Source organism: Podarcis cretensis (genome assembly GCF_951804945.1).
Source record: "Podarcis cretensis genome assembly, chromosome: Z".
NCBI lineage: Eukaryota > Metazoa > Chordata > Lepidosauria > Squamata > Lacertidae > Podarcis > Podarcis cretensis.
The window spans coordinates 16,330,137-16,357,728 of NC_137184.1; the positions used below are offsets into that span (position 1 = coordinate 16,330,137).

Below are 27,592 nucleotides of genomic sequence, written 5' to 3' on the forward strand. Positions count from 1 at the left end.
GTCAGTTATTTCCATTATTTTCAGTGGGTATACACTTGAGTAGGATTTAACATCCGATGCAACACTAAATACTGCCCCCTCCCCCTGTAAATTGCATAGATATTATTATGGTTTTAATTTAATCATAAATGAAAAATAATGTCTGCAGCTAAGTTCTACTCAAGAGTTGACCCAATTTAGGGGGTGCATTCTACAGATATTTGATATTATGCATGCTATATTTATTATTATTATTATTATTACTACAGTATTATTATTATTTTCAAATAGGTTTTTATTGCAATACCCCCCCCCCAAAGCAAACAAGCAGTACTAAACAGGAAGAACCCTACAAACGTTATAAATGTGGTGCTTCATTTATTATTATATTCCTTTGTTGCAAACCACGCTGGGGCCTTTTGAGAAATATACATTTCTAAAAAAGAGAGAAAAGAAGAAGACGACAAATATACATTTCTTAAATAAATAAATAAAAATAAAAATCTTACAGGTATTTACCAGAAAGTGCCCCTGAACTGCCACATCACTATCATCATCATCATCATCATCATTTTACAAATCACTTCACGGTCTGAGGCCATCAAACCAATGTGCAACAAACTAAAAATTCTACAAACTATTAATACCATTTCAACAAACTGTAAAAACAAGGAGCTGTCCCCAGTGCTAGTCCTACTCAGAGTGAAATGAATAAATGTAGCTTACTCAGGTGCATTAATTTCAGAGGGTTTACTCGGTGTAGAACTTAGTTGAATAAAACCTGATAGAAGAGGCCTGCTGGATCTAGTCCAGCATCATGTTTTCACAGTGGCTACCCACAGATGTGAATCATGAGTAACGAGGAGGTGTTTTGCATGGGTGTTTTAGCAGACAAGGTAGTTTTCCTTGGGGGGAGGGTCAGAGAGATAAGCAGCAGGGCACTGGTTTTGTGCTGCAGGAGTTGAGGATGTGAAATTATTTGAGGTGACCAATGAGGTACCCTCCAGATGTAGTTGAGTTACAATTCCCATCATCCCCTGCTGGCCATGCAAACAGAGTCTGAGGGGACTTGGGAGTTCCAACAATTTCTGGCTTTCTCCTCTTATACTGTTGTCCTTGAATCCAACAGTACCAGTTAGAGTTTGGATTTGATATCCCGCCTTTCACTCCCTTTAAGGAGTCTCAAAGCGGCTAACATTATCCTTTCCCTTCCTCCCCCACAACAAACACTCTGTGAGGTGAGTGGGGCTGAGAGACTTCAGAGAAGTGTGACTAGCCCAAGGTCACCCAGCAGCTGCATGTGGAGGAGCGGGGAAGCGAACCCGGTTCCCCAGATTACGAGACTACCGCTCTTAACCACTACACCACACTGGCTATCCAGTTAGCTGCTGGATCAGGCCAGTTGCCCACCATAAGTTCTTAAATTTTGTTTGCTACCTTTATCATCTTTTTCCAGGAATCACAAGTGGCAAAACCTGCTATAGCACTCAAATCCAGCTCACAGATTCCAAAGAGGCATTTGATTGGCCCCTAGGATGTTGGACTAGATGGGATCCTTTGGGTATGATGCAGCATGGCTTTTATGTGGTGTAGTGGTTAGAGGGTTGAGGTGACCCAGGTTTGAAATCTCAGCTAACTGTGAAGCTCATGAGGTGATCTTGGTCCAGCCACTGGCTTTCAGTTTAGCCTACCTTACAAGGGGGGGGGGGGGACTGTGATAATAAAATGAAAGCAGAGACAACTAAGCTGCATAGCTACAAGTTCCTCAGAGAAAAGATGGTATGAATAAATAGCTATGCCACATTTTCCCACTTGAAAATCCACTTGAGAACTCAGAAGCGGCATTCAAAGCGAACCCAGAAGTTATCTCTACAGAGAATGAGCTGCTATATCTAATTTTCATAAGTCTATGCTTACCTTAACGCTCCCTCCGTAGGAGACCTCAGAGAGAGAGAGAAAACAGAATGACACACTATCTGAATTTCCGGCCAAAATGGAAAGCCAGTCTAGATCACGATCCTTTATGGGCTCAGTAGCATCGTTCTGCATAGTATTATCTCTATGATACAAGACCTTCTATATGTTGCCTTGGAAGTTGGAGTCGGGGAGGGGGCGGGGGGGGGGAAATCTCAGCTTATTGTCAAACCAGAAGTATGTTCTATACCATTTTAATTTATCTAGATTCCAGGGGCGGGAAGAAGCTAAACCGCCCTTCCTCAAGATGGATGCACAAGGGCGCGGAAGTAGGGCAGAGAAGTGTTCGATGTAGAGATATAAATGCAGAGGGACACATCTAGAGGGACACGATAGTATGTCTGTATTTTTTTAAAAATGAAAATTGTTATAAATTCTAAATGGTTACTCTTAACTTAACTGTTGTTGTTTTTACTGGAAATTTCATTGCTTTATTCTTTTAATAAACCGCTTTGAGGTTGCGTTCTTTTTTGAACAATCAAACGGTATACAACCCCTCCGTCTCTCTGATGCTTGGGGAACTCGTAATCCAACCCTGTGTAGGTCGCGGTGCCCTTTATCAAGATGGCAGCGTCAGGTTCACTCCGCCCGCCCCCGCCCCTGCCCAGCCCTCCTCACAGCGACGGCCCCGGTGCCCGTATCCGATATGGCGAAGCGGCGGTTATTTTCCAGTGTCAGGTGGTGAGAGGTGAAAGGCGGCGGCAGCGGCTCGAGGAAGATGGCAGAAAGCGAATGGCAGCCAGGTAAGGAAGAGAGCCACCCAGCCTCAGCCCCACCTTGGAGAGTGGCCTACCTTTCAGGGTTGTTGTAACTCCTTTCCGTGTCACGGGGACTTGCTCGCGAGGAGGGTTGCTGTGGGGCTACTCAGGACCGGCTCACCCATGAGGCAAGGTGAGGCGACAGGATGCACCAGAGCAGCAGATCCCCATGTCGATCTTTCTCTCCCCCCTTTTTTCTTCTCTTGCCCCTTCCCTGGTGCCATTTTGGGGTCTGAGGTGACAAAATATTGGGGCTACTCAGGGTAAGCCGAATTGTTGTTGTTGTTCTCAGGGTGAGCCTGAGCTGCTGCTGCTACATTCTATCCATGATAAGTGGGTGTTGGCACCCCATAACTGGAACCAAGCCATGAGCTCCCCTAACCCCACTGCTTCCAGGGTATGTCCCCAAGGCGAGAGAATGGGCATTAAAATGGCAAGTGCAGATACAGTATACGTATGGTGGGGCAAAATGCCGTAAATAAACCCTAATGTCACACATGCTGCGTAATGAGATTTGTCCAGGAAAGAGATCTCAAAGATGTAGCGAGGAGCTCAGTGGTGATGTAGACCCAGGGGTGGGGCATCTGTGAATAGCTGGGGGGTGGGGTGGGACGAATTGTAAATTCCATGCTCAGGATTGTTAAAAAAGGTGCTGAAAATAAAACTGCCAAGATCATGATGCCATTATGTAAATGTAATGCATCGCCACATTTGTGATGCTATGCACAGTTCTGCTCACTTCACCTAAAGAAATGAAATTGTGGAGCTGGAAAAGATTCGGAAAAGGGCCAGTGAAATTATCCAGGGGGTGAGGAAAGGTTGCAACGTTTGGGACTTTTAGGGAAAAGGTGAGGAAGAGGCAACTTGACAGAAGTTTATAAAATGAGGAACGGCATGGAGAAAGTGAAGAGAGAAAAGTTTTCTCTCCTTCTCTGAACATTAGAACTCATGGGCATACAGTGCAGCTAAATGTTGGAAGATTTAGGACAGAATTTAAAAAGTCCTTCACACAGCACATAGTTAGAAACCCTTCCTGTGGTTTCTTTCAAATAGTACTCTGAAGCATTACCGTCTCCAAGCATGTCTTGCCAAATGTGGAGGCAGAACTAGCCATTGATAGCCTTCTCCACCATGAATGTGTCCAATCTTTTTTTAAAGCCACCCAAATTGGTTGTCATCATTGGCTCATGTGGGAGAGAGTTCCATAGATTAGCAATGTGCTGCATTTAGAAGTGCTTCCTTTTATCTGTCCTGAATCTTCCAGTATTCAGCTTCATGGGGTGTCCATGCAGTCTGGTGCTGTAAGAGAATGAGAAAAACTTTTCTCTATCCACTTTCTTCATGCCATGTATAATTTCATTGAGTGCTTCTGCCTGGCTGGGATGGGTCCCTTCAACTCTGATGGGTCCCTTGAACTCTGATAATGGCCCTTGCTTGCCCGAATGGATGGAAGAGAGAGATACATGTGCAGAAACTAATCACTTACGGTAAATGACAGTAGAATTTACATTTGTTGCCCTACCCACTTTGGCCTGTGGCTCCACCCACCACTGGCAGGCAGACACAGGGAGGTTGTCCAGATGGGAATGCAGTCCTCAAGTTGAAAAGGGTTCCCTAGTTTCCTCCCCTAAACTTCAGGGTTGTTGTAAAGTTTCTTGGAAGAAAGCGGGATGTAAATATGGGCAACGATACTCCACTGGTAACCAACTGCAGATTTTCATTTAGCAATGTTGGGTTTAGAGTATCAGGGACCAGGTCCCGCCCTACAGCCAGGAAGGTCATCAGGTGACCTTGGGCCAGCATATCTCTCCCTTAGACCACAGAGGGCTTTCATGTGGCTAAAACGCAGAGAAAGCGAGAATGTGTCTGGTGGTATAAGATAAGATCCACGCGCCGGATGCGATTATTTTTGGCAATGAAAGATACAGACTGAATGGCTTTGATGCTTTGACACTCTGCAACCTTACTGGGAGAAAACTTAAGACATTGGCTGTCGCCTTTGTGGTTGGGGACCGAAATCCTCTCTCTGTTCCCTGCACATCTCGCCTCCCCCCTCCCCCCCTGCTGCTTTTCTGTTCCACTTCTCCTTTCCACGATTCTTGGCTCCCTTGCGGCAATGTGACTACATTCACCTTGTTTTGCTGGAACAGGAATGTAGAGCAGAGCCATTCATCCTTGAGAGCCCTCAACTTTAGAAAGGGAGCCTCCCTCTGTGCAGGAGCGGGAGGGGATCAGGGCACTTTTGACAAGGCGCTGGGTGAGGGGAGTGCTTACCTGCTTCCTGGCTAATGAGGAAAAATGAACCAAACCATCTACCTAGTCTGCTGGTGGTGGGGAGGAGGCTGAGTTCCTGCTGACTTTGCAGCTTGATAATCTGCATTCTCCCCCCCACCCCCTTCCTGGCACTCATCCAAAGGCCTCCAGGGACTTTAGAGTGCTTTGCAAGCTCTAAACCTCCTTTGAAAGCCATCCGTGCCAGGGGTTTCTCTCTGGGCTGCAAGTTTGCTCCACTTTTAAGGCCAAAGTGATTTGTGGAGACAGCTATCTGAAAAGCAAGGGCATCCTGTTTGCATTTAGGCCCCTCTCCTGAGAGCGGTTGCGTTAAATTTTACTTGCATGTGCTAATTTATAGAATCATGGAACTGCGGAGTTGAAAGGGACCCCATGGGCCTCTGCGAAGCAGGAATCACAGCTAAAGAATCCCTGACAGATGGCCTTCCAACCTCCAATTAAGGAGACTCATTTCTTGCAATTTGAATCCACTGCTCTCTGGATCCTGCTCTCTGGAGCAGCAGAAAACAAGCTTGCTCTGTCTTCCAAATGACAGCCCTTCAGATATTTGAAAATGACTATCAGGGAACAGTGGAACAGACTTCCTTGGAAGCTGATGGACTCTCCTTTATTGGAGATTTTAAAACAGGTTGGCTCGCCACATGTCAGGAATTCTTTAGCTATGATTCCTGAATTGCAGGGGATTGGATTAGATGACCTTTGGGGGATCCCTTCCAATTCTCTGTTTCTGTGATGCTGTAAGGTCATCCAAGTTGGTAAGGTCATCTTTGCCTCTACTGTGGGGGTGAGTTTCACTGCTGAACACTACTGAGTGAAGTACTCTCCTTTATCTGTCCTGAATATTGGATTTTAATCATGCTCCACATAGGGAGTCAATACGAAAGGTAAGTGGATTTTAATAATGACCTGAAAATATTTTCTTTAGAAAGGAACTCACAGTTGAGAACATAGCAACATCTTCACAGTCCAAATGGTTTGAATTCTTTCTCCTTCCAGAATCCCCTGAGGAGGCAGCACTGCCTCCTCCCCACCGAAATTTCATGATCCCCAAGAAGGAAATCAACATGGTTCCCGACATGGGGAAGTGGAAACGCTCACAGGTACAGAATGTTTGGTATATTTCTGGGGAGGTACCATTGGCATGTGGGTTGAGCAGGAAATAGTTCCTGCTGAGGGGTCACTTTGGTATCTCGGCTGTACCACCTGAGACTGGGAGGGGTCTCCCATGTTAAATCAGGGGAGGGGAATCTCTGGTCCTCTGCATGTTGCTGAACTGTAACTCCTATCGTCCTTGGACAGTTGGCCATCCTTGCTGGGGCTGATAGGATTTGGAATCCAACAAAATTCAGAGGGCCACAGATTCACCCCCCTCTGGGTTAAATGACACTCCATGCTTTCTCTGCACATAGAAAGCTAACCTATCTGGGAGAATGGTCCCACTTTTTTAGCAGGGAGCTAAAAAAGCCAGCTTTCTACTTTCAATCCTTTGCTGCTGCAGAAGACTGCTGTCTGTCAGCACAGAGTTGCTGGGAGGTTGGAGAAGAGTGGCAAAATCTCATTTTCCAACATCCTTCAATATTGTGGCAGTGGAATACTTTTAACTGACAGCAGCCTGACCCAATCAATCTCTGTCACATTCCTATCAGTTTTGTATTCCATAAGAACATAAAGAAGAGTCCTGATGGATCAAGCCAAAGACCCATTTAGTCTTGCATCCATTAAATGCTGTTGTTGCTTATTAATCGCCTCCTATGTATGTCCCAAGGCGATGTACAAAATATAATAAAAATATAATTTAAAAACCACAGTTCTCACAGTGGCCTGTCAAATGCTTCTGGGAAGCCCACAAACAGGACCCAAGTGCAACAGCAACACTCTCCCTGGTATTCAGAGGCATCTTGGCAGTGAAGGAAGAACATAATGGCCATTGATAGCCTTATCCTCCAAAGATTTGTTAAAACTCCTGTTATAAGAACTTAAGAAGAGCCTGGTTATTTGATCAGGCCAGAAGGCACCCATGACAGTGGCCATCATCCCTGACTGCTGGCTCTTCTCACTAGGGATGATGGGAATTTAGTCCAACAACACCTGAGAAAGTTGAGAAAGGCTGATTCAGGGGGACACTGCCTCTGACATTGGAGGTTTAATGTAAGAACCTAAGCAGGGCTCTTTTGGATCAGGTCAGTGGCCCATACAGTCCAGCAGCCTGTTTGCATAGTGGCTGACCAGATGCCCATTATGGGACGTCTGAAAGCAGGACCTCAACACAACAGCAACTTTCCTCACTTGTGATTCCCAGCAACTGGCATTCACAGGCACCCTGCTTCTAACAATTAGCCATTACAGCTAATTCAATGTGATGATTCTTAAAATTTGCAGTTGTTTCATGCCATATGCTTGTACCTCATTTACTCAGTGCTGATTCTGCTGGCCATCTTGACTGCACTGGTGGAAAAGTGGGCAATCAGTCTTAAGAAACGTGCCTTCTCCCTGGCATGCCTATTCCCCATTGATCTCTCTCTCCCCAGGGCGGGATAAGCAACATTGCTGGATTTTTCATGGAATGTTGTCTGGCTAATGCTCCATTCTTGCTTTCCCTCTCTCTGATATTATTATTATTATTATTATTATTATTATTATTATTATTATTAAAATAGGCTTATGCAGACTACACAGGCTTCATTCTCAAGCTGAATGAAAGCATCAAGGGCAAGAAGCTGACCTCTGAATACAAAGTCTCTGAGGTAAGCCAAAGTGTGAGGGCTCCATGCTCTTCTCTTTTCCACTCCAGGCTAGCTCTTTTCCACCAAGCTTTTGAATGGGCTAATTTTTATTTATTTTTTGGCTGCTGTTGCTGAATTTGTATTTTATCCAATTCTATTTTTTAGTTCTGAGTTTGATTTTGGGGTTGCTTCATTTATGTATTGTTTCCCAAGGCCAAAAAGTCTCCAAGCATTTGGTGCATCTAGCTCAGAACTGTCTACACTGCCTGGAAGAGGCTTCCCCAAGATTTCAGGGAGGGGATATTCCCAGCCCTACCTGGAGATGCCAGTGAGGATTGAACTGATGACCTTTTGTGTGCAAAGCAGATGTTCTGCTGCTGAGCAATGGCCCCTTCCCCTGAGAAATAAAGCAAAATTTTAGTCCTCATGGTTCTGAATAATGGCCTCGGTTAAAGCTTTCTTATACTGAGTAAGACCATTGGTCCAAATAGTTCAGTGTTATCTACGCTGATTGGCAGCAGCTTTCCAGGAGTTGCAGGCAGGGGGACATTCCCAGCTGTACCTGGAGATAGCATCAAGGATTGAACCTGCAACCTTCTGCATGCAAAAAAGAAATTGTGCTGCTGGAATCAGCCTTGTACTGAGTCAGAGCGATGGTTGTCTGTATCAGTACTGTCAACACTGGCTGGCAGTGGCTCTCCAGGGTTTCAGGCAGGAGTTTCTCCTAGTCCTACCTGGAGATACCATTGAGGAATGAACCTGGGACCCTTTGCATGCAAGGCATGAGCTTTAAGACTTAGATGTGCCTCCTTCCCTAAAAATAGAGAGTCTAGTCCTCATAGTTCTGAATAAAAGGCTGGATTAAACAAACACAGGAAGATGTTTTAACCTGAGTCGGACCACTTGTCCATCTAGTTCAGGCAGAAGAAATGATGGCTCTTGGCTTGGAGATAGCATGATGCTGTCAATTTCCCCCATTACTCTCTCTTCCTGCTGCTCCTGCAATGCTTCAAGGGCTAGAAAAGCTGCTGGACTTGGCACTTCCCCACGGCCTTCTGACACAGCAAAGGATCGAATTCAGGCTTGGGAGACTAGAGGATTTCTCACGCACGAGGCCTCCGGCAAAGTCAGAGGAGTTGCTCCTGCTGTTTTTGTCCTTTGTCTACTCTTAAAGGAGGAATTCCTTCCCGGAGTATGTGCTGCCCTTTGGAGCGGCAGCATTGCAAGCCCCTATCCCCCCATCATTCAGGAACAGAAAATCCCCCACATCCCAAATGAACATGTTTAAAAAGTATATACAAGAGGATCTGCAGGGCATCTTCTCTTCCTGAAAAGAGTTGGTTCCTATTCACAGCACTAGCTAGCCCGCCCCACTTCTTGGAACTCCATTCTGTACGCTCTTCTGAGTTTCATTTTTTTTTTTTTTTAAAGAATGCTCAGCCCTCATTGTGCTAAGCTTTGTGGGATGTATGGGGGAAAGGGTTGCCTCGTTAGTTGTCCTTTTTTATTAATAAATAATAATAATAATGGTGTAGTTGTTGGAGTTATATAGACCAGGACCTGGGAGAGACCAGGGTTCAAATACTCCCACCTGGCCTTGAAGCTCACTGGCTGTGACCTTGAGCCAGTCACTGCCTTTCTCAGCCTAACCTACCTCACAGGGTTGTTGTGAGGATTAATTGAGGAAGGAGGGAACCATGTGTGCCACCTGGAACTTCTTGATGGAAAAAAAGGTGGGATATACAGTGGTACCTTGGTTTTCGAATGTGATCCGTTCTGGAAGACGGTTCAAGTTCCGAAACGTTCGAAAACCGAAAACTCAATAGCTGACAGCTAGGCCTCCGCATCTTGCACTCGGCGGAAGCCACGTGGCATGTTCAACTTCCAAGATGTGTTCGAAAACTGAAGCATTTACTTCTGGGTTTATGGTGTCCGAAAACCAAAACGTCCGACTTTTGAAACGTTTGAAAACCGAGGTACCACTGTAAATGCAATAGATGAAATAAATAAATAAGAAATAGTACGTTCTGCCAATGATCAGCTTGGGATGTGTGCTGATGTTTTGAAACATTTGGTCTCTGGTGAGCAGGATGTGTGATGTGTTTGTGTCTGCCTTCTGCCTTCTGCCTAAGTAGACTCCTCTCCCTTCTCTTGTCAGCCAATTGAAAAGCTGATTGATCTCCTGAACACGCTTGACAGGTGGATTGATGAGACCCCACCAGTGGACCAGCCATCTCGCTTTGGGAACAAGGCTTTTCGGACGTGGTACACCAAACTGGACCAGGTAAAGCAGTAAGTGTGTGTCTGTGTCTGTTTCTGTGGTAGTGAATGGAGTTGCCCAATTCTCTTCTAGCTTCATTTTCATAGAATTGTAGAGTTGGATTGTGGAGTGTCATATCATTGTAGTGTGTCCTATGATTCAGGTATTGCCTTAAAGCCATTTGCTTTTGCTTGGTTTCCTCTGCACACGTTCCTGCTTGTCAACAATCTTTTTAAACTGTGGTGCCCAGAACTGGACACAGTATTCCAGGTGTGATCTAACCAAGGCAGAATAGAGTGGTACTATGGCTTTGCTTGATCTGGATTTTGTTCACGGCCAAAGGAAATCTTTTTATTTGGCTCTTGCATTGAAGGGGAAAGGGTTCTACCTTTGGCATAGTTTGACTTGCTTATTTTCCTGTGTACATAAAAGCACCTAGATACGCCTGTTCTCTTCTTCACCACCACCTGGTAGTCTGATTTGGTACTTCCTAACAAGAGCTGTACCACGTTGGCTCTGTTTTTTAATTTTTGTGTCATATAATTTATACAGTGGTACCTCGGGTTACATATGCTTCAGGTTACATACGCTTCAGGTTACAGACTCTGCTAACCCCAAAATAGTACCTTGGGTTAAGAACTTTGCTTCAGGATGAGAACAGAAATCATGCTCCGGCAGTGTAGCGGCAGCGGGAGGCCCCATTAGCTAAAGTGGTGCTTCAGGTTAAGAACAGTTTCTGATTGACTTTATGGGACTGGCCGAGATGACGGGCAGAATCCGTGACCAGGGGAAAGAGACAGTGGAAGAGGACTGGAGGAAATTTAAAATATATCTTAAGAACAATTGTAAAATTGATGAATGTTAAGATGTCAGGGGGTAAGAGGTAAAGAAATTGCAGCAGTAATCAAAAAAACTAAAGGAACTTTTATGAAAGGGAATTAAGATAATGGACCTAAGGGTTGCTAAAGAATCAATAAACAAGGATGCAGGGATGGGGAGGTATGGGGAAGTCAAAAGAAAGAAGGGTATGAAACGATCAGTTGGAAATCGTGTTGTTTTGTGTTGCTATTGTTATCTGTTTGAAAAACGAATAAAAATTATTATAAAAAAAAAAGAACAGTTTCAGGTTAAGAACGGACCTCCGGAACAAATTAAGTACTTAACCCAAGGTATCACTGTACACCACTTAATTTTTTTTTAAACCCCCAAAGCTGTTTACAACAAGAATAAAACAATAAAATTATCCGTAAAAACAACTCTTAAAACATTAAAAAAATAAAAGCAGCAATAAGCTTGAAACCAATCCAAACACACACTTGTGTTATACATGTCTAGGTTAGGCTTGTCTAAGCACAAATGTTTTTTGCAAGTGCCAAAAGCATTCAGTGAAGGTGCTTAGCTGGTGTCAATAGGCAGGGAGCTCCAAAATGTGGGCACTGCCACACTAAAATGTCTTGCAAATTGGCTCTGAGATGCATGGTGAATTATTATCAAGGGATAGCAGCCTCTTTTCAGCAAACACAATAAAAATATTTTGGCGCCTTTAAAAAAGGAAAAGAAAAGAGACTAGCAGATTTTTTAACTCATAAACTTCTCCCCCTTTTTGATTAACCCCTCCTAGTGGTGAAATCTCCCTAACTACATTAAAGGAGGAGCTGAAAGCTGTAAGAAAAAGGGGGTGGGGAGAGAGAAGGGCAGTGATCTGATGCTTCTCAAAGTTTGAGTGTGGGAATAGCACCTGACCAACCTAACACCCTGGCTGTTTGTTCCTTTAGGGGGCTGAGAACCTGGTGGCCACTGTGGTTCCGAGTGAGCTGTCAGACGCCATCTCCGAAGTGGCAGTGTACCTGAAGGAGTCAGTGGGCAACTCTACTCGTATTGACTATGGGACAGGTATCTGTCAGGGGATGAGCAGACTGACCTGGAAGCTTTTCCCCACCCTCCCTGCTTCAGTAAAGGGGCCTGGACCACCCCAGGTGGCCTGCTGGATGTTCTGGAAGCTGCTCTGCTGATGCCTCTGGGAAACCTGCAAGGTGGACAGGCTGTTCCCTGGCAACCAGTATTCAGCAGCAAAATGCCTCTGATTATAGAGACACCCATCTAGCCATCAGTGCTGATTACTGTTGTGGGGTGGTCAGCACCCATCTTTTATAGCATCCTGCTCCTAAAGGGATTTCTCTCTATTCCCAGCAAGACTCAGAGATTGGAGAGGGAGCAGCAATGGGCTCTTTGGGCTCTTTCTGCTCAGACGTGGTGTTACAAAATCTGTTTTGCTTTCAAAATAGCACCTTCTTCTGCAGGAGGAAGCTTTCTTAGATTTGCTTGACTGCTAATGTGTAATAAAAGCAACAAACATTAAAATGACTGCTGATCCTCAAAATGCCCACGAGCAGGGCAAGCAGATTTGGTGTGCCAGTTAAATGTTTAAAAAACCCTACCTCCAGGCAGGTCTGTTGTCTAGTTGGTTGCAAAACTGCTGTTGGTCACGAGGTGGTGCTATTGTATTGCTGTTAAAAGTGAAGATTGTTCAATGGCGGTTCTCACTTTGTATGGCAAGCCTGCTGTTTTTCCTTTTGAGGTTGATAGTTATAAAGGTTGTTGATTTCTTTCCTCCTCTTTTTTATTGAATTTTATTGAAAATTTTCAGTGGACAAAAAAGGTGAAAGAAATGAAACAAAAACAAAAAGGTGCTTGAAACTGTAATACAATACGATACATAAGTATATAAGTAATGTTATTATTCCAATGAGTATACAATTATTAACAAGTCATTATAATTTTTATAAATGCATTCCAAATATCATTATATTTATCCATACACAATCTGCATCTTAAAAGTAGTCCATTCATATATTGCAAGAGTTGTCATATCTTCTATCCATTGATCAAAGGGGGCCATGGTATTAGCTTTCCAGTGTCTTTTGGCAGAAGTAAGGGCGCAGAGAGTCCATCCACGCTGACCAGTTGTCAAACCCCATATCATTGGTATGTGGTGTAGGACAATATTTTAATCTGACAATTTTAATTTCCACCCCCTCCTCCAAATAGAATTTATACATCCTAATACTTACCTCCAAGGGATGCGGGTGGCGCTGTGGGTTAAACCACAGAGCTAGGACTTGCCGATCAGAAGGTCGGCGGTTCGAATCCCCATGACGGGGTGAGCTCCCGTTGCTCGGTCCCTGCTCCTGCCAACCTAGCAGTTCGAAAGCACGTCAAAGTGCAAGTAGATAAATAGGTACCGCTCTGGTGGGAAGGTAAACGGCGTTTCCGTGCGCTGCTCTGGTTCTCCAGAAGAGGGTTAGTCATGCTGGTCACATGACCCGGAAGCTGTATGCCAGCTCCCTTGGCCAATAAAGCGAGATGAATGCCGCAACCCCAGAGTCAGCCACGACTGGACCTAGTGGTCAGGGGTCCCTTTACCTTTACCTTAATACTTATCTCCAAAAAATCGTAGGTGGATAAACCATGCATTCCTTTTTATAAACAATATCACTTGTTGTGCTCTAATTGCCAACATTGTTGTTAAAATCTTTATATAAACGTTAAATTAATGAAATTGGGTGGCAATGAGCGCATTGAGTGTGGTCTTTGTCTGGTTTTGGTATAACAGCAATATTTGCTTGATTAAACATCGTTGACAGAATTCCCCTATCAAATATCTCGTCATATAATTGGCAAAGTTTTGGTGCTGAAAGATCTACATATATTTTATATTGCTCAATAGGAAATCCATCTAAGTGTTTTACCACTAGCCAACTATAAAATTGTTTTCTTGATCTCTATTTCAGATTTTGGGTTTATTAATAGTTGTTTCTGTATATCATTTAGATATGGTATTTTTTTAAAAAAAACACCGTATCTTCATTCACTATTTTCTTTTGATTGTTATATAATTCTGAATATATATATATATATAATAATTGATTATTAATAGTGATTGAATTTTTATATACTTATTGAATTGAATTTTTATATAATTTTTCGATTGACTTTTTCTATTTTTGGATATATAATGTAGTTCCTAAAAACTCCAACAAGTTCAGAAATCCTGCAAATACTAAGCTGATCCATTAAATTCAGTTCTGTTAGACAGAGTATGCACATAGTTCCCAGATTGGGAATAAGCCTCAATTCTCTCAAAAACAAGTTGCAAAAAAGAAAGTAAATAAAATGAAGAACCGCACCACAAATAGCAATGAAAAAAAGAAAAGAAGAAGAAAAAACAAACAAAAATACAAGAGAAAAACAAAAAAAAATGACCTGCTTGATTCAAGTTTGTGACATCCCTTTATTCTTAACAATGAAATTACAGGTCACTCTTGAGAAGACAATAATATTAATAAAAAGAAGAAAGGGGGGAGCCATCTTAAAATATTTGACAGAATAGAAAGGAAAAATGCCTAAGCACTTAATTCATGACAAAATATGCTTCAGTATATGCTTTCCTTATTCCTACATTTCTGCCCTTGGCAATTGAAAGGGCCTAGCAGGCCGTTTACCTAGATCCATGCCTCACTTGCCCCATACGTGACATCATGTGTGTGGCAGGTGGGCTGAAGTAAGCAGGACTGAGCTTTCCTGTGCATTAGCTGACATGCACAGGGTTCAGTCTTGCTTGGGGAGCTTCTCTCCACCTCCCCATCATCAAGTGCCAACTTTACCAGGTTAGGCAGGACAACCTGCCATCATTATTGTGCCAGATGATTGACTGGTGGGTGAGATAAAGATTTGGCCTCCCAGGACAAAAACACTCACTTCCCCATCTTAAACAATGTTGCTTATATGCTTGTACTCATCCTGTGTTTCCCAGCTCTCCAGATTAAAATTGGAAGCTCCTTCAGGCATAGAATTGTCTCTCCCCCACCTTAGTGTGTGTGAAACTTGGTGTAGCCCCACATTCATAGGTGTCTCTCTGCATAAATGGTTGAGAAATGCTGCCTCCTTCACTACAGATCCTCTCAGGTGCTGAGGTCGGCAGAGGGGGCTGTCAGGGAGGGGCTTGTCAGTGGTGGTCCCTAAGCTGCAGCACTCATTCCCTACAGAGGTATGCCTAGCATCTTCATTGCACAGCTTACAGCAAATGCTGAAGACACACCACTTTATCCTGGTCTTTTGATACTTGAGGTGTATTTTTTTAGGACCCACCTTATTTCCGTGATTGTAAATTGTTTTAAACTATTTTTTAATATTGTGTTTTAATGTTGTCATCCACTCTGGGACTTTAGGGTGAAGGGTGGGAAATAAATAAATAAATAAATAAATAAATAAATAAAGGTAGCCATGTTAACATGTAGCCCTCCAAAGCATCATGCAAGTGTAGAGTGTTTTCGTCCCTTGTCCTGAAAATTGTTTCCCTTCCTGTCCTTTCATCTCAGGTCATGAAGCAGCGTTTGCTGCCTTCCTCTGCTGCCTTTGCAAAATTGGAGTTCTCCGGGTGGATGACCAGCTGGCCATTGTCTTCAAAGTGTTCAACAGGTGAAGCTGGTGTGTGTGTGTGTGTGTGAGAGAGAGAGAGAGAGAGGGCTAAAAATCGACCCTGTGGTATATGAAAGTGGGTTTTTAATAATGGCTCAGCCCAGCAGAGGACGAAGCCTCTGCTACAGTCTTGCATGAGAGGGATGGGGGGAGGGGAGAGAAGAATAAGTAATCACTCTCACCACCTTATGGTCAAGAGGGCAGTGAGAGGCTCAAAGGCTTTCTAGGCAAGGCCTCATGAGAGCACCTTAGAGAGGCTTCCCTGGGGACTAGTCATTTATTTAATAGAATTTAACAATCCCCCTCTTCCTCCAGGTATTTGGAAGTCATGCGGAAGCTGCAGAAGACCTATAGAATGGAACCTGCTGGGAGCCAAGGAGTCTGGGGCTTGGATGACTTCCAGTTCCTTCCCTTCATATGGGGCAGCTCACAACTGATAGGTAACCAGGGAAAGCTTCCCCACTGCCAACTCCATCAGCTCCCCATCCAGGGCTTATTCCATTAAAAAAGAAAAAGAATTTTTTTTTTCCAATCAGGCACCCTAAGGCAAATTGCACCCTCCTTTTCCACATTTCCTCCATTGCCTTGCATGGGAAGTAATGGTCAAAATGATCTCTCCGTTACCTTGCATGGGGGGCCTCAAACTGTCTGGTGGGAGAAGCAGCTCCCCCCTCACCCTTTGCCAGGGACCCTTAGAATGCTATCCTGTTGATACATCTTCTCTTCTGTGAAATTTGTTCCATTGTGGCGAAGGGGTTGAGGGATGGGCCTAATTTCTCCCTTTCCTTTGCTATTTGTAACTCTGATCAAAGCTCACAGTACTGCCAACCTCAAATATTACCCGTGCTCCCTGTTAACGAGTGATCAAAAGTGCCCATTTTGTTGCTGGTTAAGAGAGGACCCTGCTTCTGTTGCGTAAGAAGTGATGATGGGCTTTTACCTAGAACAATTCTCTAGCCCCCAATTTGTCACACTAAGCTGGGGGGATGGGTGGTCCCGATAAGCCTTCGGCATCTAAATGGAAACTGCCCTGAAACATAATGCTTCCTTCTCAGATCACCCAAACCTGGAACCTCGACATTTTGTGGATGAGAAAGTGGTGAATGAAAATCATAAAGACTTCATGTTTCTTGAGTGCATCCTATTCATTACAGAGGTGAGACTGAGTCCCACCCCCAATCTTTGCTACTGAATCATTTTATGAGATTTTTCAAAGATGCATGCTTTTGTAGATTCCTGCATTGGAGGGGGTTGAACTCAATAACCCTTGGGGATTCCTTCCAACTGTGCAGTTTTATGATTCTATGCCAGATCATATCTGGGCTCCTTCCCTCCACTTCCTAACCCTCCTATCTGCGCTTTGTGAGATCTCCTTTCCAACATTCTTATGGGCAAAGTTCCAACAGTATCAACCTCAAAGCACATTAGTAAAAGAGAGAACCCTAAAGACAGAGAACTCAGGAAGCTGAGAGAGAGAGGAAGGTAGAAGCAAAGGATAGGAATGTACCCCTGCCAATAGCATGAGCTTCTTCGACATCTTGGCCACTGTAAGAACAGAATCCTGGACTAGATGGGTCTTTGGCCTGATCCCTTATGCTTCCTGGTGCCCGGTGGGTACCTAGTTCTTTAAGGCATCTGAAAGGAATTGAAACTGCTGACATGCTATTGTTATGGTACAAATTACAGTGCAGCAGTATTTGGAATAGTGTGTAGAGTTCTGGCCATCAGCCTCAAAACGGATGTTGTAGAGTTAGAAAAGATTAAGAAAACAGCAAGCTGAATGATCAAGGGGTATGTGTGGAGTGACTCACCTATGAAGAAAGATGGCAGACTTTTTAGAGAATGTGTATAGAAAAGCCACATTTAAATGGGGGGAGGACCATAATTCATTGGTAGAGTACCTGCTTTGTGAGCAAAAGGTTCCAGGCTGAATCCCCAGTGGCATCTCCAGGTAGAGCTGGGAATGTCCCCTGCCTGAAGCCCTGGAGAGCTGCTGTCAATTGGTGCAGGCAGTACTGAGCTGGATGGGCTAATGGGCTGATTCAGTGTTCTTCCTTAATTCAGTCCTTTATTCAGAACCATAAGGACTAGAATCTTACTTTATTTTTTTGGGGGGTAGTGCCGTGGCTCAGTGGTAAAGCTTCTACCTGCTTTGCAGGTAGAAAGCCCCAGATTGATTCTCCTATGACATCTCCGAGTAGGGCTGTTTCCTGCCTGAAACCCTGGAGAGCCTCTGCCAGCCAGTGTAGACAGTACTGAGCTAGGTGGCCCAACTCAGTATAGAGCAGCTATAGGTGGACCAGTGGCCCAACTCAGTATAGAGCAGCTTTCCGTGTAAAGCCATGCCCTGGCAGTTTGCAGAGGGCTTCATGGTCCTCATTCCATAGCGTCTTGTGTACGGATGGTGGTTGTTCCTGTTTAATTTTTTAAAACAAACTTATTAGGGAAGGGAAGGGAAGAAATGATGTTACATGACTTGCCTAGGGCCACCCAGCAGGGTGGCTCTTTTCCAGCTGCCCTTTTTTGTGGATCATGCTGGCTTTCCTTAAGCTTAAGACCCACCTGATATTTGCAAACCCTGCCCTTAGGGGTGCAATGGAATGTGCTCCCTCTTCCCTCTCCTCCTTTGGAGAGCATTCACAATGTTCTGAGCTTGGGGGCTCTCCCAAAAGAAACATCCTTTTAACAAAGGGCTATAGCTCAATTATCTTTCTCCTTGGTGGGCATTGCCCTTTTGCCTTTTCCTGCGCTAGGCCACTAGATGCCGCCAGAGTACTATCTTTGGTGTCTGCCAGCATTGAGAGCCCTCTATCGGCATCTAGTGGATGAGCATGATCATTGCAACACCAACAAAAAAATATGGAAGGAATTTTATTTACATGTTCTACCCATAGAGAGGAAACAACCCTCTAGTTTCTGCTTCCAAACTTCATTGCTCAATAAGCACGCTCGGCTGATTGGTTGAGCCCCCTCAAGTTACAGCTGTCATACCAAAGCAATCATTTGGGAGGAAATATGACTATTGCCCCAATCTCGTTTCCCTAAACAGGGCACTGTTCTGATGTCAGCTACTTGCCATGAGTTTGGACCTAGACACCCTGGTGGTGCTGTCTGGGTATTGCTGGACTCGTAACTCCAATCATCCATGGCCATTGGCCATGCTGGCTGGCGGTAGGGGTGGTGGGAGCACTGGCGAAAGAAGCGCTGCCAGCCTGGGGAAGGCTGGGTTGGTTGTTGGATTTTTTATTTTTATTTTTTGAAACTTCCCCCATGCCTCTAGGTATCTTCAAATGCTAGAACAGCACCCCTTTCAAATCACACCCCTCGTTCCCCTGGGGTTGGGGAACATAAGAAGAGCCTGATGGATCAGGCCAGTGGCCCACCTAGTCCGGCATCCTGCTTTCACAGTGGCAAGCCAGAAGCCCACTAGTGGCAGCCCAGAAGCAGAACCCAGGGCCAAGAGCACTCTCCCCTTCCTGTGATTCACAGCAACTGGTATTCAGAAGCATTGCTGCCTTCAACCACGAGGGCAAAGCATAGCTGTCATGGTTAATAGCCATCAAATAGCCCTCTCCTCCTCCATGAATTTGTCCAGTCATCTTTTAAAGCCATCTAAGTTGGCAACCATCATTGCCTCCTGTGGGAGCTAGTTCCGCAGTTAAACTCTGTGCTGTGTGAAGAAATCCTTTCTTTTGTCTGTCCTGAACCTTCTAGCATTCATCATCGTTGGATTCTTGCGACTTCTACTGTTACGAGGGAGGGTGAAGGCGACGGAGCAGATCCAAGAGCAGGAAAAGCAAATGTTGAATTGACTATTTGCAAGTTCTGCCCGAGTTGGCGTTCTTTTAAAAAAATCCCAGAGAAGGGCAGGGCAGCTCTTTTCCCTATTTCACTGCCTCCCAAATTTGGAGGGTTTTTTTTGGGGGGGGGCAAGAGAGGCTGGGCTCTGGTTTCAGCTGGTAAGGAAGCAAATGACAGGAAGGTGCTGTGTTGAGCTTGCCCCCCTTTCCCTCCCTCCCCGCCAATACCTCCCTCCTCATTTTTTTTTTAACCGACAGAGGAACCTTTTACAAAAGGCTTATTCTCTCGGGAACGGAGAGGCAGGAACGCAGCGTCTGTGAGTAATTTCCTGCTCAATATGGCTGCCCTGACTCACTCCGTTCCCCTGGGGTCATTGCGGGTCTGTGGCGCTCCCGCTCTCTCGCTCTCTCCCCCTCCCTCTCCCCCCCCCCCCACTCTGCTTGCCTACTTTTCTTCTCTCCCTTTGTGGCTAGAATGAGCCACAGGGTTCTCTGCGTGTGTGTTTGTGTATGTGTGTTAGTTTTTTCCTCCTCCCTATTCCCCCCCTTTTCCTATTTCCAAACAATAGCAAAAGGGCTTCAGTGAGAGCAGATGTTGGTTTGGAAAAGCTGTGCCCGCCTGGGTGGGGTGTTGTTTGTGTTCTAGTTCTTTGGGGCGCACAAGAGTCTGGTCCTTGCAAGCCAACCTGTTTTTCTTCATTTTTTTCAAGAGGCAATACCCATTTTGAATGCCACCAGCAATCGGCCTGAAATTTTAAAGCCTCGAGGGCCAGGATGTTGGTGGTCAGGAGGGGACCAGCTTTCTTTGCACTACACAGACAGGGTGGTGATTGTTACCAAAAAACCCCAATGTGAAGCCCACAAACAGGACCTAGCACAAGAGGAGCTCTCCTCTCCTGCAGTTTCCAGCAGCTGGGTATTTAGAAGTACTTCGGCCTCCATCTGTGGAGGCAGAGTGTAGCCACTATGGCTAGTAGCCATTGATAGCCCTCTCCTCCTCCATTAATTTGTCCAATCCTCTTTTAAAGCCAACCAAGTTGGTGGTCATCACAGTTCAATTGCCAGCATTTCCAAAATGGGCTAGGCAGGTCACCTGCCTGGAGACCCAGCTTAGGCAAAAATGAGCTATACAGACCAATGGTCCTGGCTTGGTCTGGATAGGATAGGATAGGATAGGATAGGATAGGATAGGATAGGATAGGATAGGAGGATCATCTATTCCAACCTCCTGCAGTGCAGGACTATGCAGCTGTCCCTTATGCAAGGCTGATAACCTTGGTGTTATCAGCACCACATTCTAACCAACTGAGCTTCTTTTTTCCTAAGTTCAGGGACTTCCTACCCCCAAAGCAGATGACCTGTGAACTGCGGTGTGGAAAGTAGGAGAAACCGCTGTTGCAACTTCAGCATTTTCCCAAGTTCTTGAAGATTAGGAGCTTGCAACAGTAAAGGTTTGCCCCAGTGCAAAGGCATGCTCTTTTACTTTCCTTGATTTTCCCCATCCCACCTCCTCTCTTCGGAAAATGCCATGGCTGCAGTAAAAGGCATAATGCCCCTGAATGGCCATAGCTCAGTGATTAAAGGACCTGCTTTGCATGCAGAAAGTTCCAAATTTAACCCTCACAGGCACCTGCAGGTAGGGCCAGGAGAGAGACCTTGTCTGAAACCTTGTGCCAGCCAGTGAAAATGGTCCTGAGCTAGATGAGACCTAGTGGTCTTGCTTCCTGTGGACGGCACTGCACTGTGCTGTCTCTTCAAAGAAGGAAACTTAGTACAGTTGTACCTTGGAAGTTGAACAGAATCTGTTCTGGAAATCAGTTTGACTTCCAAAATGTTCAGAAACCAAAGCGTGGCTTCTGTTTGGCTGCAGGAAACTCCTTCAGCCAATCGGAGGTCGTGGAAGCCCTGTCGGACGTTCGGCTTCCAAAAATAGTTCACAAACTGGAACAGTCACTTTTGGGTTTGTGGCATTTGGGAGCCAAAACATTTGAGAACTAAGCTGTTCGAAAACCAAGGTGCGACTGTATTTTAACCCACTGAGGGCTGAGCTCTTGACTGCTATCATGAGGAATTCCAGCCAACATTTTTGTTCTGGGAACTCAGGCACACAAGCCTGTCCTTCTGTATGCAAGGGGGAAGTTTCCTGGGAAAATTTTGGCCTATCTTATTTTTTCTGGCGCTCATGTACGCTGACAGGAAGTGGAACTTAACATCCATTGCAGCTGTTGGGGGAGGACAGAGGATATTCTTTTTGTGGCTTCCTTTCTTTTTCCTTTTTACCCAGAGTGCTTCAGTGCTGAAGTCACCAGATTCTAAACATATGACTGAGCTCTTTCTCTCCCTCCACTCCCAAACATCCCTGTGTGCTCATGAACACTCACCCACCCACATCTTCCTATATACATAAAATGGTAAGGCTATTGCCATGTAGCCCCCATTGGAAGGTTTGTAGTGCCTCATCACAATCCTGGATTTGCAGGAAGGAACAACTCAACAGGCCACAAAAGTGAGCTTGCATGGGATGAGAAAGAAAAGCTTTTCTTTAGGAATTCTTTAGCTGTGATTCCTGCATTGCAGGGGGTTGACGTAGATGCCCATTTGGGCCCTTTATAGTTCTATATTTGAGGGGTTAATGTGGAGGGAATGGCCAAGGACTTGGCGCGCAGAGGAACCGCTAGTATATATCTATATGCATAGACAGGTGAACACACAGACACACACTGTGGGATACTTTTTCACTTGTACAAACCTACCTGTAACAACAAACCATTTGGGCTTCCTGCACTGGAAAAGTAAGTTCAGAAATGCAGTCTCATCCCCTCCTGCTTTTAGGGGATAGCCGTGACTGTTTTGGCAGTTTTGGATTTTGGAAGGGGGAGGGGGAGGAAGTGAGGTTTTCTTCTTTTTCAAAACACCCCTGCATTGTCAAAAGTTCCTTATTTTCCCAAGTTCCTTTTTTTGGCCTTGTGGTTGATGATGTCACTGAATCTTCCCACAAGAAGTTTGCCTCCATTCCCCCTGCCTTCCCTTGAGAGTAAGTTGCATTCTCTGGGTGTGCCCAGAATCTATTTCTCTCTTCCGCCCCCACTCCCACTCCAGTCCCAAACTGAGTTCCCCCCACCCTTGTTTTCCCCTAACCTTATCTGTGGGTTATCTTGGTCTCTAGAAACTGCTGTATTTTTAAAAATAATACTTTATTGACTTATACCTCACTCTTCCATTAAAACAACAACCCACTAACAATCAAAGCAAAACGTCTGTCAAACCAACAATTGGTTGTTGTTGTTGCCGTTGTTGCCCAGAACATTAAACAGACACACAATTTAAAAACAAAGCAAAAGCATCCTAAAGCAGATCAAAACATTGCAATCCATTTTAGAGTTAGAAACATTCCTAAAGCAATTACAATTAAAACTAAAACGTTGTTAAAAACATTAAGTTCAGATATAAAAACATTACGTTCAAATATATGAGTAGCAGAAAACCATCTAGGGTGGTGGTTTGATGACAAGAGAGTGAAAGGACGGCTAAAGGAGTATAAGGAGATTGTGGCAGCGATGCTTTTGAATCTCAGTTGCTGGCAGGCACAGGAGGGGACGGGGGCTCTTGTGCTCAGATCCTGCTTGTGGGTTTCGCAGAAGAGGCATCTGGTTGGCAACTGTGAGAACAGATGCTGGACTAGATGGGTCAGCAGGGCTCTTTTGATGTTCTTAAAACATTCTAAAAGCAATTATGAATTAAAGAAAAAATCCATCCAATGATATTGGGATTGTCAGGACCAGTCTTTTTCAGCCATCAGACGCCTGGGTAAACAGGAATGTTTAAAAATTTCTCTTGAAAGCAGAGGGAGACAGGATGCACCTTGTTAGGGAAGGCATTTTGCAGTGGGAGAGCCAACACCAAAAAGGCCCCATCACAGGTCAGCATCAGGTTTTGCTTCCATTCTGCGTAGTAAATTTAGGTGGCTATAAATGATGGTGATAAATAAGGAGAATAGAACAATTGAATCATAGTGTAGTGTTTGGGTCCCTTCACTGCAGGGAGTAGGACTAGGGTCATGGTGCCTGGGGTAAGGAGGAGGATGCCTTTGTGCACATGTCAGGAGGAGGAAGAGCAGATTCCAGTACTGGAGCTATGCTAGAGGGGAATGGTGTAAGCACCAGAGCTGCCCTGCCCTTGTATTTCTGCAGAGCAGATTTCATTGGCCTGAATGATGGCATCCAGTGGGAAATAAGGAGTGCAGATCAAGTAGCTGTGTGGTTAAGGACATTGGGGACATCCTGTCCAGTGGTGGTCTGGAACGGGGTGTGCCAGTGCCTTGTGGTGATGGCTTGTCTGTGTCTTGTCTTCCAGATGAAGACAGGCCCATTTGCTGAGCACTCCAACCAGCTGTGGAACATTAGCGCTGTCCCTTCATGGGCGAAGGTCAACCAAGGCCTCATTCGCATGTACAAAGCAGAGGTAAGGTCAAAGCAGAGGGAGGTGGGCCTGGAGCAAAACCTCTCTCCAGCTCAAGTTGTGGGGTGGGTGGGTGGGTGTTGAAAGAGGCCCCAGCCAAATGTTCTCTTTGTCTTCTTCCCAGTGCCTGGAGAAGTTCCCTGTGATCCAGCACTTCAAGTTTGGCAGCCTCCTCTCCATTCAGCCTGTTGCATCTTAAGGAGGTTTTGGAGGGTATTCTTTCCCCCATTTCTGGAAAAAAGAGAGGGGGTCAGAAAACACTGGAGAGAGCAGAGTGAAGGGCCAGAGCTCTGCCCATTCAGCCCCACCCCTGGCCCTCAGGCAATGCAGTCCATTCATTTCCGCGGATTATTTTTTTCCAACTTTTGGGGATGTGGGACAAACCACCAGGAAGATTTTCTGACTCTCTTAAAGACCCCTCCCCCTGCATTTTGAAGAAGGGAAAACCCGCCTTGGAATGTGATCCCATGACTTTTAACACTGGACCACAACAGTACGTGCCCTCTCTTTCGCTCTCCCTCCCCCTGCACAGGACTATCCTTTGCGCCCATTGCTTTTGTTCTATTTTATATCTATATTTTTAAAAGCTTGCTGTATTTCAGTCTAGGGAATCCAGTCTGATATCATCCTGAGGGGCTCCACATTTCCTATCTGAGGCCTCCCTAAATGTTTTTATTCTTGGTTGCAAAAGTGTAAGAGGGCATCTGTGTTCTCCCCTCCCCCCCCCCCCCGTCATCTTAGTTATAGGTCCTGTCTACATCATCAAAACCTGTCTCTAACCTACTTGAGCTGTGACTTGGCTCCTTCACAGAGAAACTAGGGGCTAGCAGTTTAGGGAGGAAATGGGGTGCTCTCCCTCCCATTTCCAGTACTGTTGCCAAACTAAATGTGTTATGCTTTTGGAGAGAGGCAGGACCATCAGTTCAGCTTCAAGCTGGTTCAGATGCATCCCATTTCATTATCCCCTTGGAGGCAACATGTTGTCAAGTGCTCCCTCCCTCAGGTTCCTCGCAAACAGGTTCACAGAACATTTTTGCAGGCACCAACTAAAAAAAAACTACCCTCCATCCACATACAAAGAGGGTTTGTCTGTCAGGGCGGGTTGCTGCAAAGCTTTTGGGTGCTCTTTGCAATAAAAAATAAAAATTCAGAGAGGTGTTCAAGAACGTGGCTGTATGCTCCCCTTGCAAGGTCTGCTGGGCTGCTTCAGAAAGACCTGGGCTTTACTTCATTCAACCCAGGCAGCACTCAGGGCTTTTTGCTACACTTGGCAGGGCTCTTAACAATTTGGTTGAGTGCTGCCTGGGTCCTGTACAGCCTTGAGTCCTACACCGTGCAAAGTTTTGTGCAGGTGATAATTAATTTTGGCTTGTATTTTTACAGAGGGTTGCTTGAGAGCTCCTTTTCCTAGGAGCTAGTGGAAGAACTGAGAGCCAAAGGTTTGCTAGGCTGAGCAAAACTGGTTTGAGCTCACTGGGAACTGTCCCAACTCTAAACTAGGCAAAAGACCTTGCCGTGCCCTGCCTTGGTGTTAATTCTTTGCTTCTTTCAACCACAGGATCACCCTTCCCCACTGCTAATTACTAAATTCTGATGGTAGGTTATTTTTTATTTTGCTCGTTGGAGATAGCCTTTAAAAATAATTTTCAGCATTGCCAAAAATTGCCTTTATTGTCCCCTTTTCCAATCGCTGGACTTCTTTTGGCTGGCGGGTTCATGAGTGTGGACCTTTGGGTGTTCAGAGGTGGCTCCACCTTGGCTGAACACTACCTCTGCTCTAGACCTTGTTCTAATCTCGGCACTCTTGACTGGTTCCAAGGGAATGGAGCATTTTGAAGGTCTCCCTTATTTCTTTTCTTTTGGAGGCTTGTGTGCAAGTTCATGTTTAAACAGACCCCAAAAAAGGAGGGTTCAGCCACTTTGTGTGGACTGCACACACTACTCGTATCCTGCTGTGAGTTTGCAGCCTCTTTAACTCTTGGTGTGGAGCTTTGTGAGAGAGATGTGCAACCCTTCATACGTTGTTTTACTCCCAACTTCCATCAGCACCAGCTGCGAGTCCTAACAACATTGGGAGGGCTAACAACATTGGGAGGATCCCGCCCCTGATCTAAGTGGTAGGCATGAGAAGGAAGGTGCATAAATGCAGGGGTTGCACCCCCCTCCCATTTGCATATCCTACGTGGAAAAACCAGCACAAAATCATTATATGTGTAATAGCTGGAGATGAACTTTCTTTTGACCCATCCAGTTAAAAACCACACCCCTTTTCCACATTTAACCCTCCACACACTTAGTTGGAGATAGACAACTTAAAGAAGTTTGGAGTTGGCTTGAGAGAGAGTGGTTTCACATTTCAGGGACTGAAGCATTAATGTTTCGTTTTGCTCTTGCCTCTGGGTGAAACAGGCTTGGCAGGTTTTGGAACTAAAAGCTTGGCAAGCCTGTTTATCTAAGATGTGTCTGGCAGGGCAGCGGGCTCCCTTGGCCAGCTTGCAAATTGGAACAGGATACCTCCCTGTTAATGTATACACACCATCCTTTGAGAAGGCCTAATTTTGGCACTCATTGAATGCATCAACCATTAGTGGTGTAACAACTGCCTCCTCTTTCGTCTTCTGCAAAAACCTGGGTCCTTCATTGTAGCTCAACTCCTCCCATGGACCACCCACCCTCCTGTTCCTTGGGCATGGTTTCTGTCGCCTCTGCTGACTGTTGCAAACACCCCCCCCCCAAGAAGCGCATGTAACTCCCCTTGGCCTAGAATCACCACCTGACAAGGCTCTCTGTGCATGGCACTCTTTCCTGACTCCTCTGGTTTCCTCTAGCATTGTGGTTTGAATTAAAAAGAAGAAAAAGTTTCATGTTTTGCATCTAATGGCTGTCGTGGTTTGTTCGGCGTGAGGGGTTGGTACAGTCGTATGGAAGGGGATGGGGCAGAATTTTTTTTTTCTGGCAGCACTGAAAGCCCTGGGTTCAATCCCTGACATTTGGACCAGACCAAGACATTCTGCTGCTTGAGGCAAAACACAAAATGCTGCTCCCCTGTCACTGCCTCCTTCTCTGCCCCCATTGCTGCTACTGGTGCCTCATCCTCTGCTGCCACCTGAGGCAACTGGAGGTGGCCTGGGGAAGCCTTGGTGCATTGAAGGGGGTGGTGATGAGTGACAAGTAAAGGAGGCATCAAGTACTGTGCTCCTTGGGAGCCCAGATCTGCTGCTCCTCCCAAATGCAATTGCCTTACTCTGGATAGAGGGTGGGTTGGCCCTGCATGACATCTCTAGGTAGGTTTGGGTGACACACCTGACCCTGAAATCCTGGAGAGCTGCTGCCAGTATGTGTAGACAGTACTGAGCTACATGGACCAATGGTCTGACTCTGTATAAGGCAGCTCCCTAATGCTCCTATTTAATCTGGCCTTTTATTCAGAACTATGAGGACTAGTTTATTACTTTATTTAAAAGGAAGGGCCATAGCTCAGATGTAGGACAGCTGCTTTGCTTGCAGAAAATCCCAGGTTTGATTGTGACCTGAATCTTCAACTGCCAGTCAGTGTTGACAGTACTGAGCTAGTTCTGATTCAGTATAAGGCAGGTTCCAATGTTCCCAAGAAGGGCTGTAGTTTAATGGCAGAGCATCTGCTTTGCTTGTGGAAGGTTGCGGGTTCAGTCCCAGACAGCATCTCCAGGTATGGCTGGGAATGTTCCCTCCTTGAAACCCTAGAGAGCTGCTGCTGGTTTGTGTAGATAGTACTGAGCTAGATGACCAATGTTCCCATTATCCCATTAAATTCAGCCCTTTATTCAGAACCTTGAGGACTACAATTTTACCTTTATGGCAGTGGTTTTCAACCAGTGTACCGTGGCACCC

General features: G+C 45.3%; 1 protein-coding gene across 2 annotated transcripts; it reads left to right on the forward strand.

Moving 5' to 3' along the window:
- Positions 1-2,551: 2,551 nt before the first annotated feature.
- On the forward strand, positions 2,552-26,600 carry PTPA (protein phosphatase 2 phosphatase activator). 2 transcript variants are annotated; one of them, XM_079961471.1, is made up of 10 exons: positions 2,552-2,696; positions 6,000-6,103; positions 7,661-7,747; positions 9,885-10,010; positions 11,762-11,879; positions 15,365-15,464; positions 15,780-15,904; positions 16,520-16,620; positions 23,618-23,725; positions 23,847-26,600. In XM_079961471.1, exons 1-10 carry the CDS (start codon positions 2,672-2,674, stop codon positions 23,919-23,921), a joined length of 969 nt encoding a protein of 322 aa, XP_079817597.1. In that variant the 5' UTR covers positions 2,552-2,671; the 3' UTR covers positions 23,922-26,600. The 2 variants fall into 2 exon arrangements, with proteins under 2 accessions (XP_079817597.1, XP_079817598.1); XM_079961472.1 differs by lacking the exon at positions 2,552-2,696 and adding an exon at positions 2,738-2,844.
- The last annotated feature ends 992 nt before the right edge of the window (positions 26,601-27,592 follow it).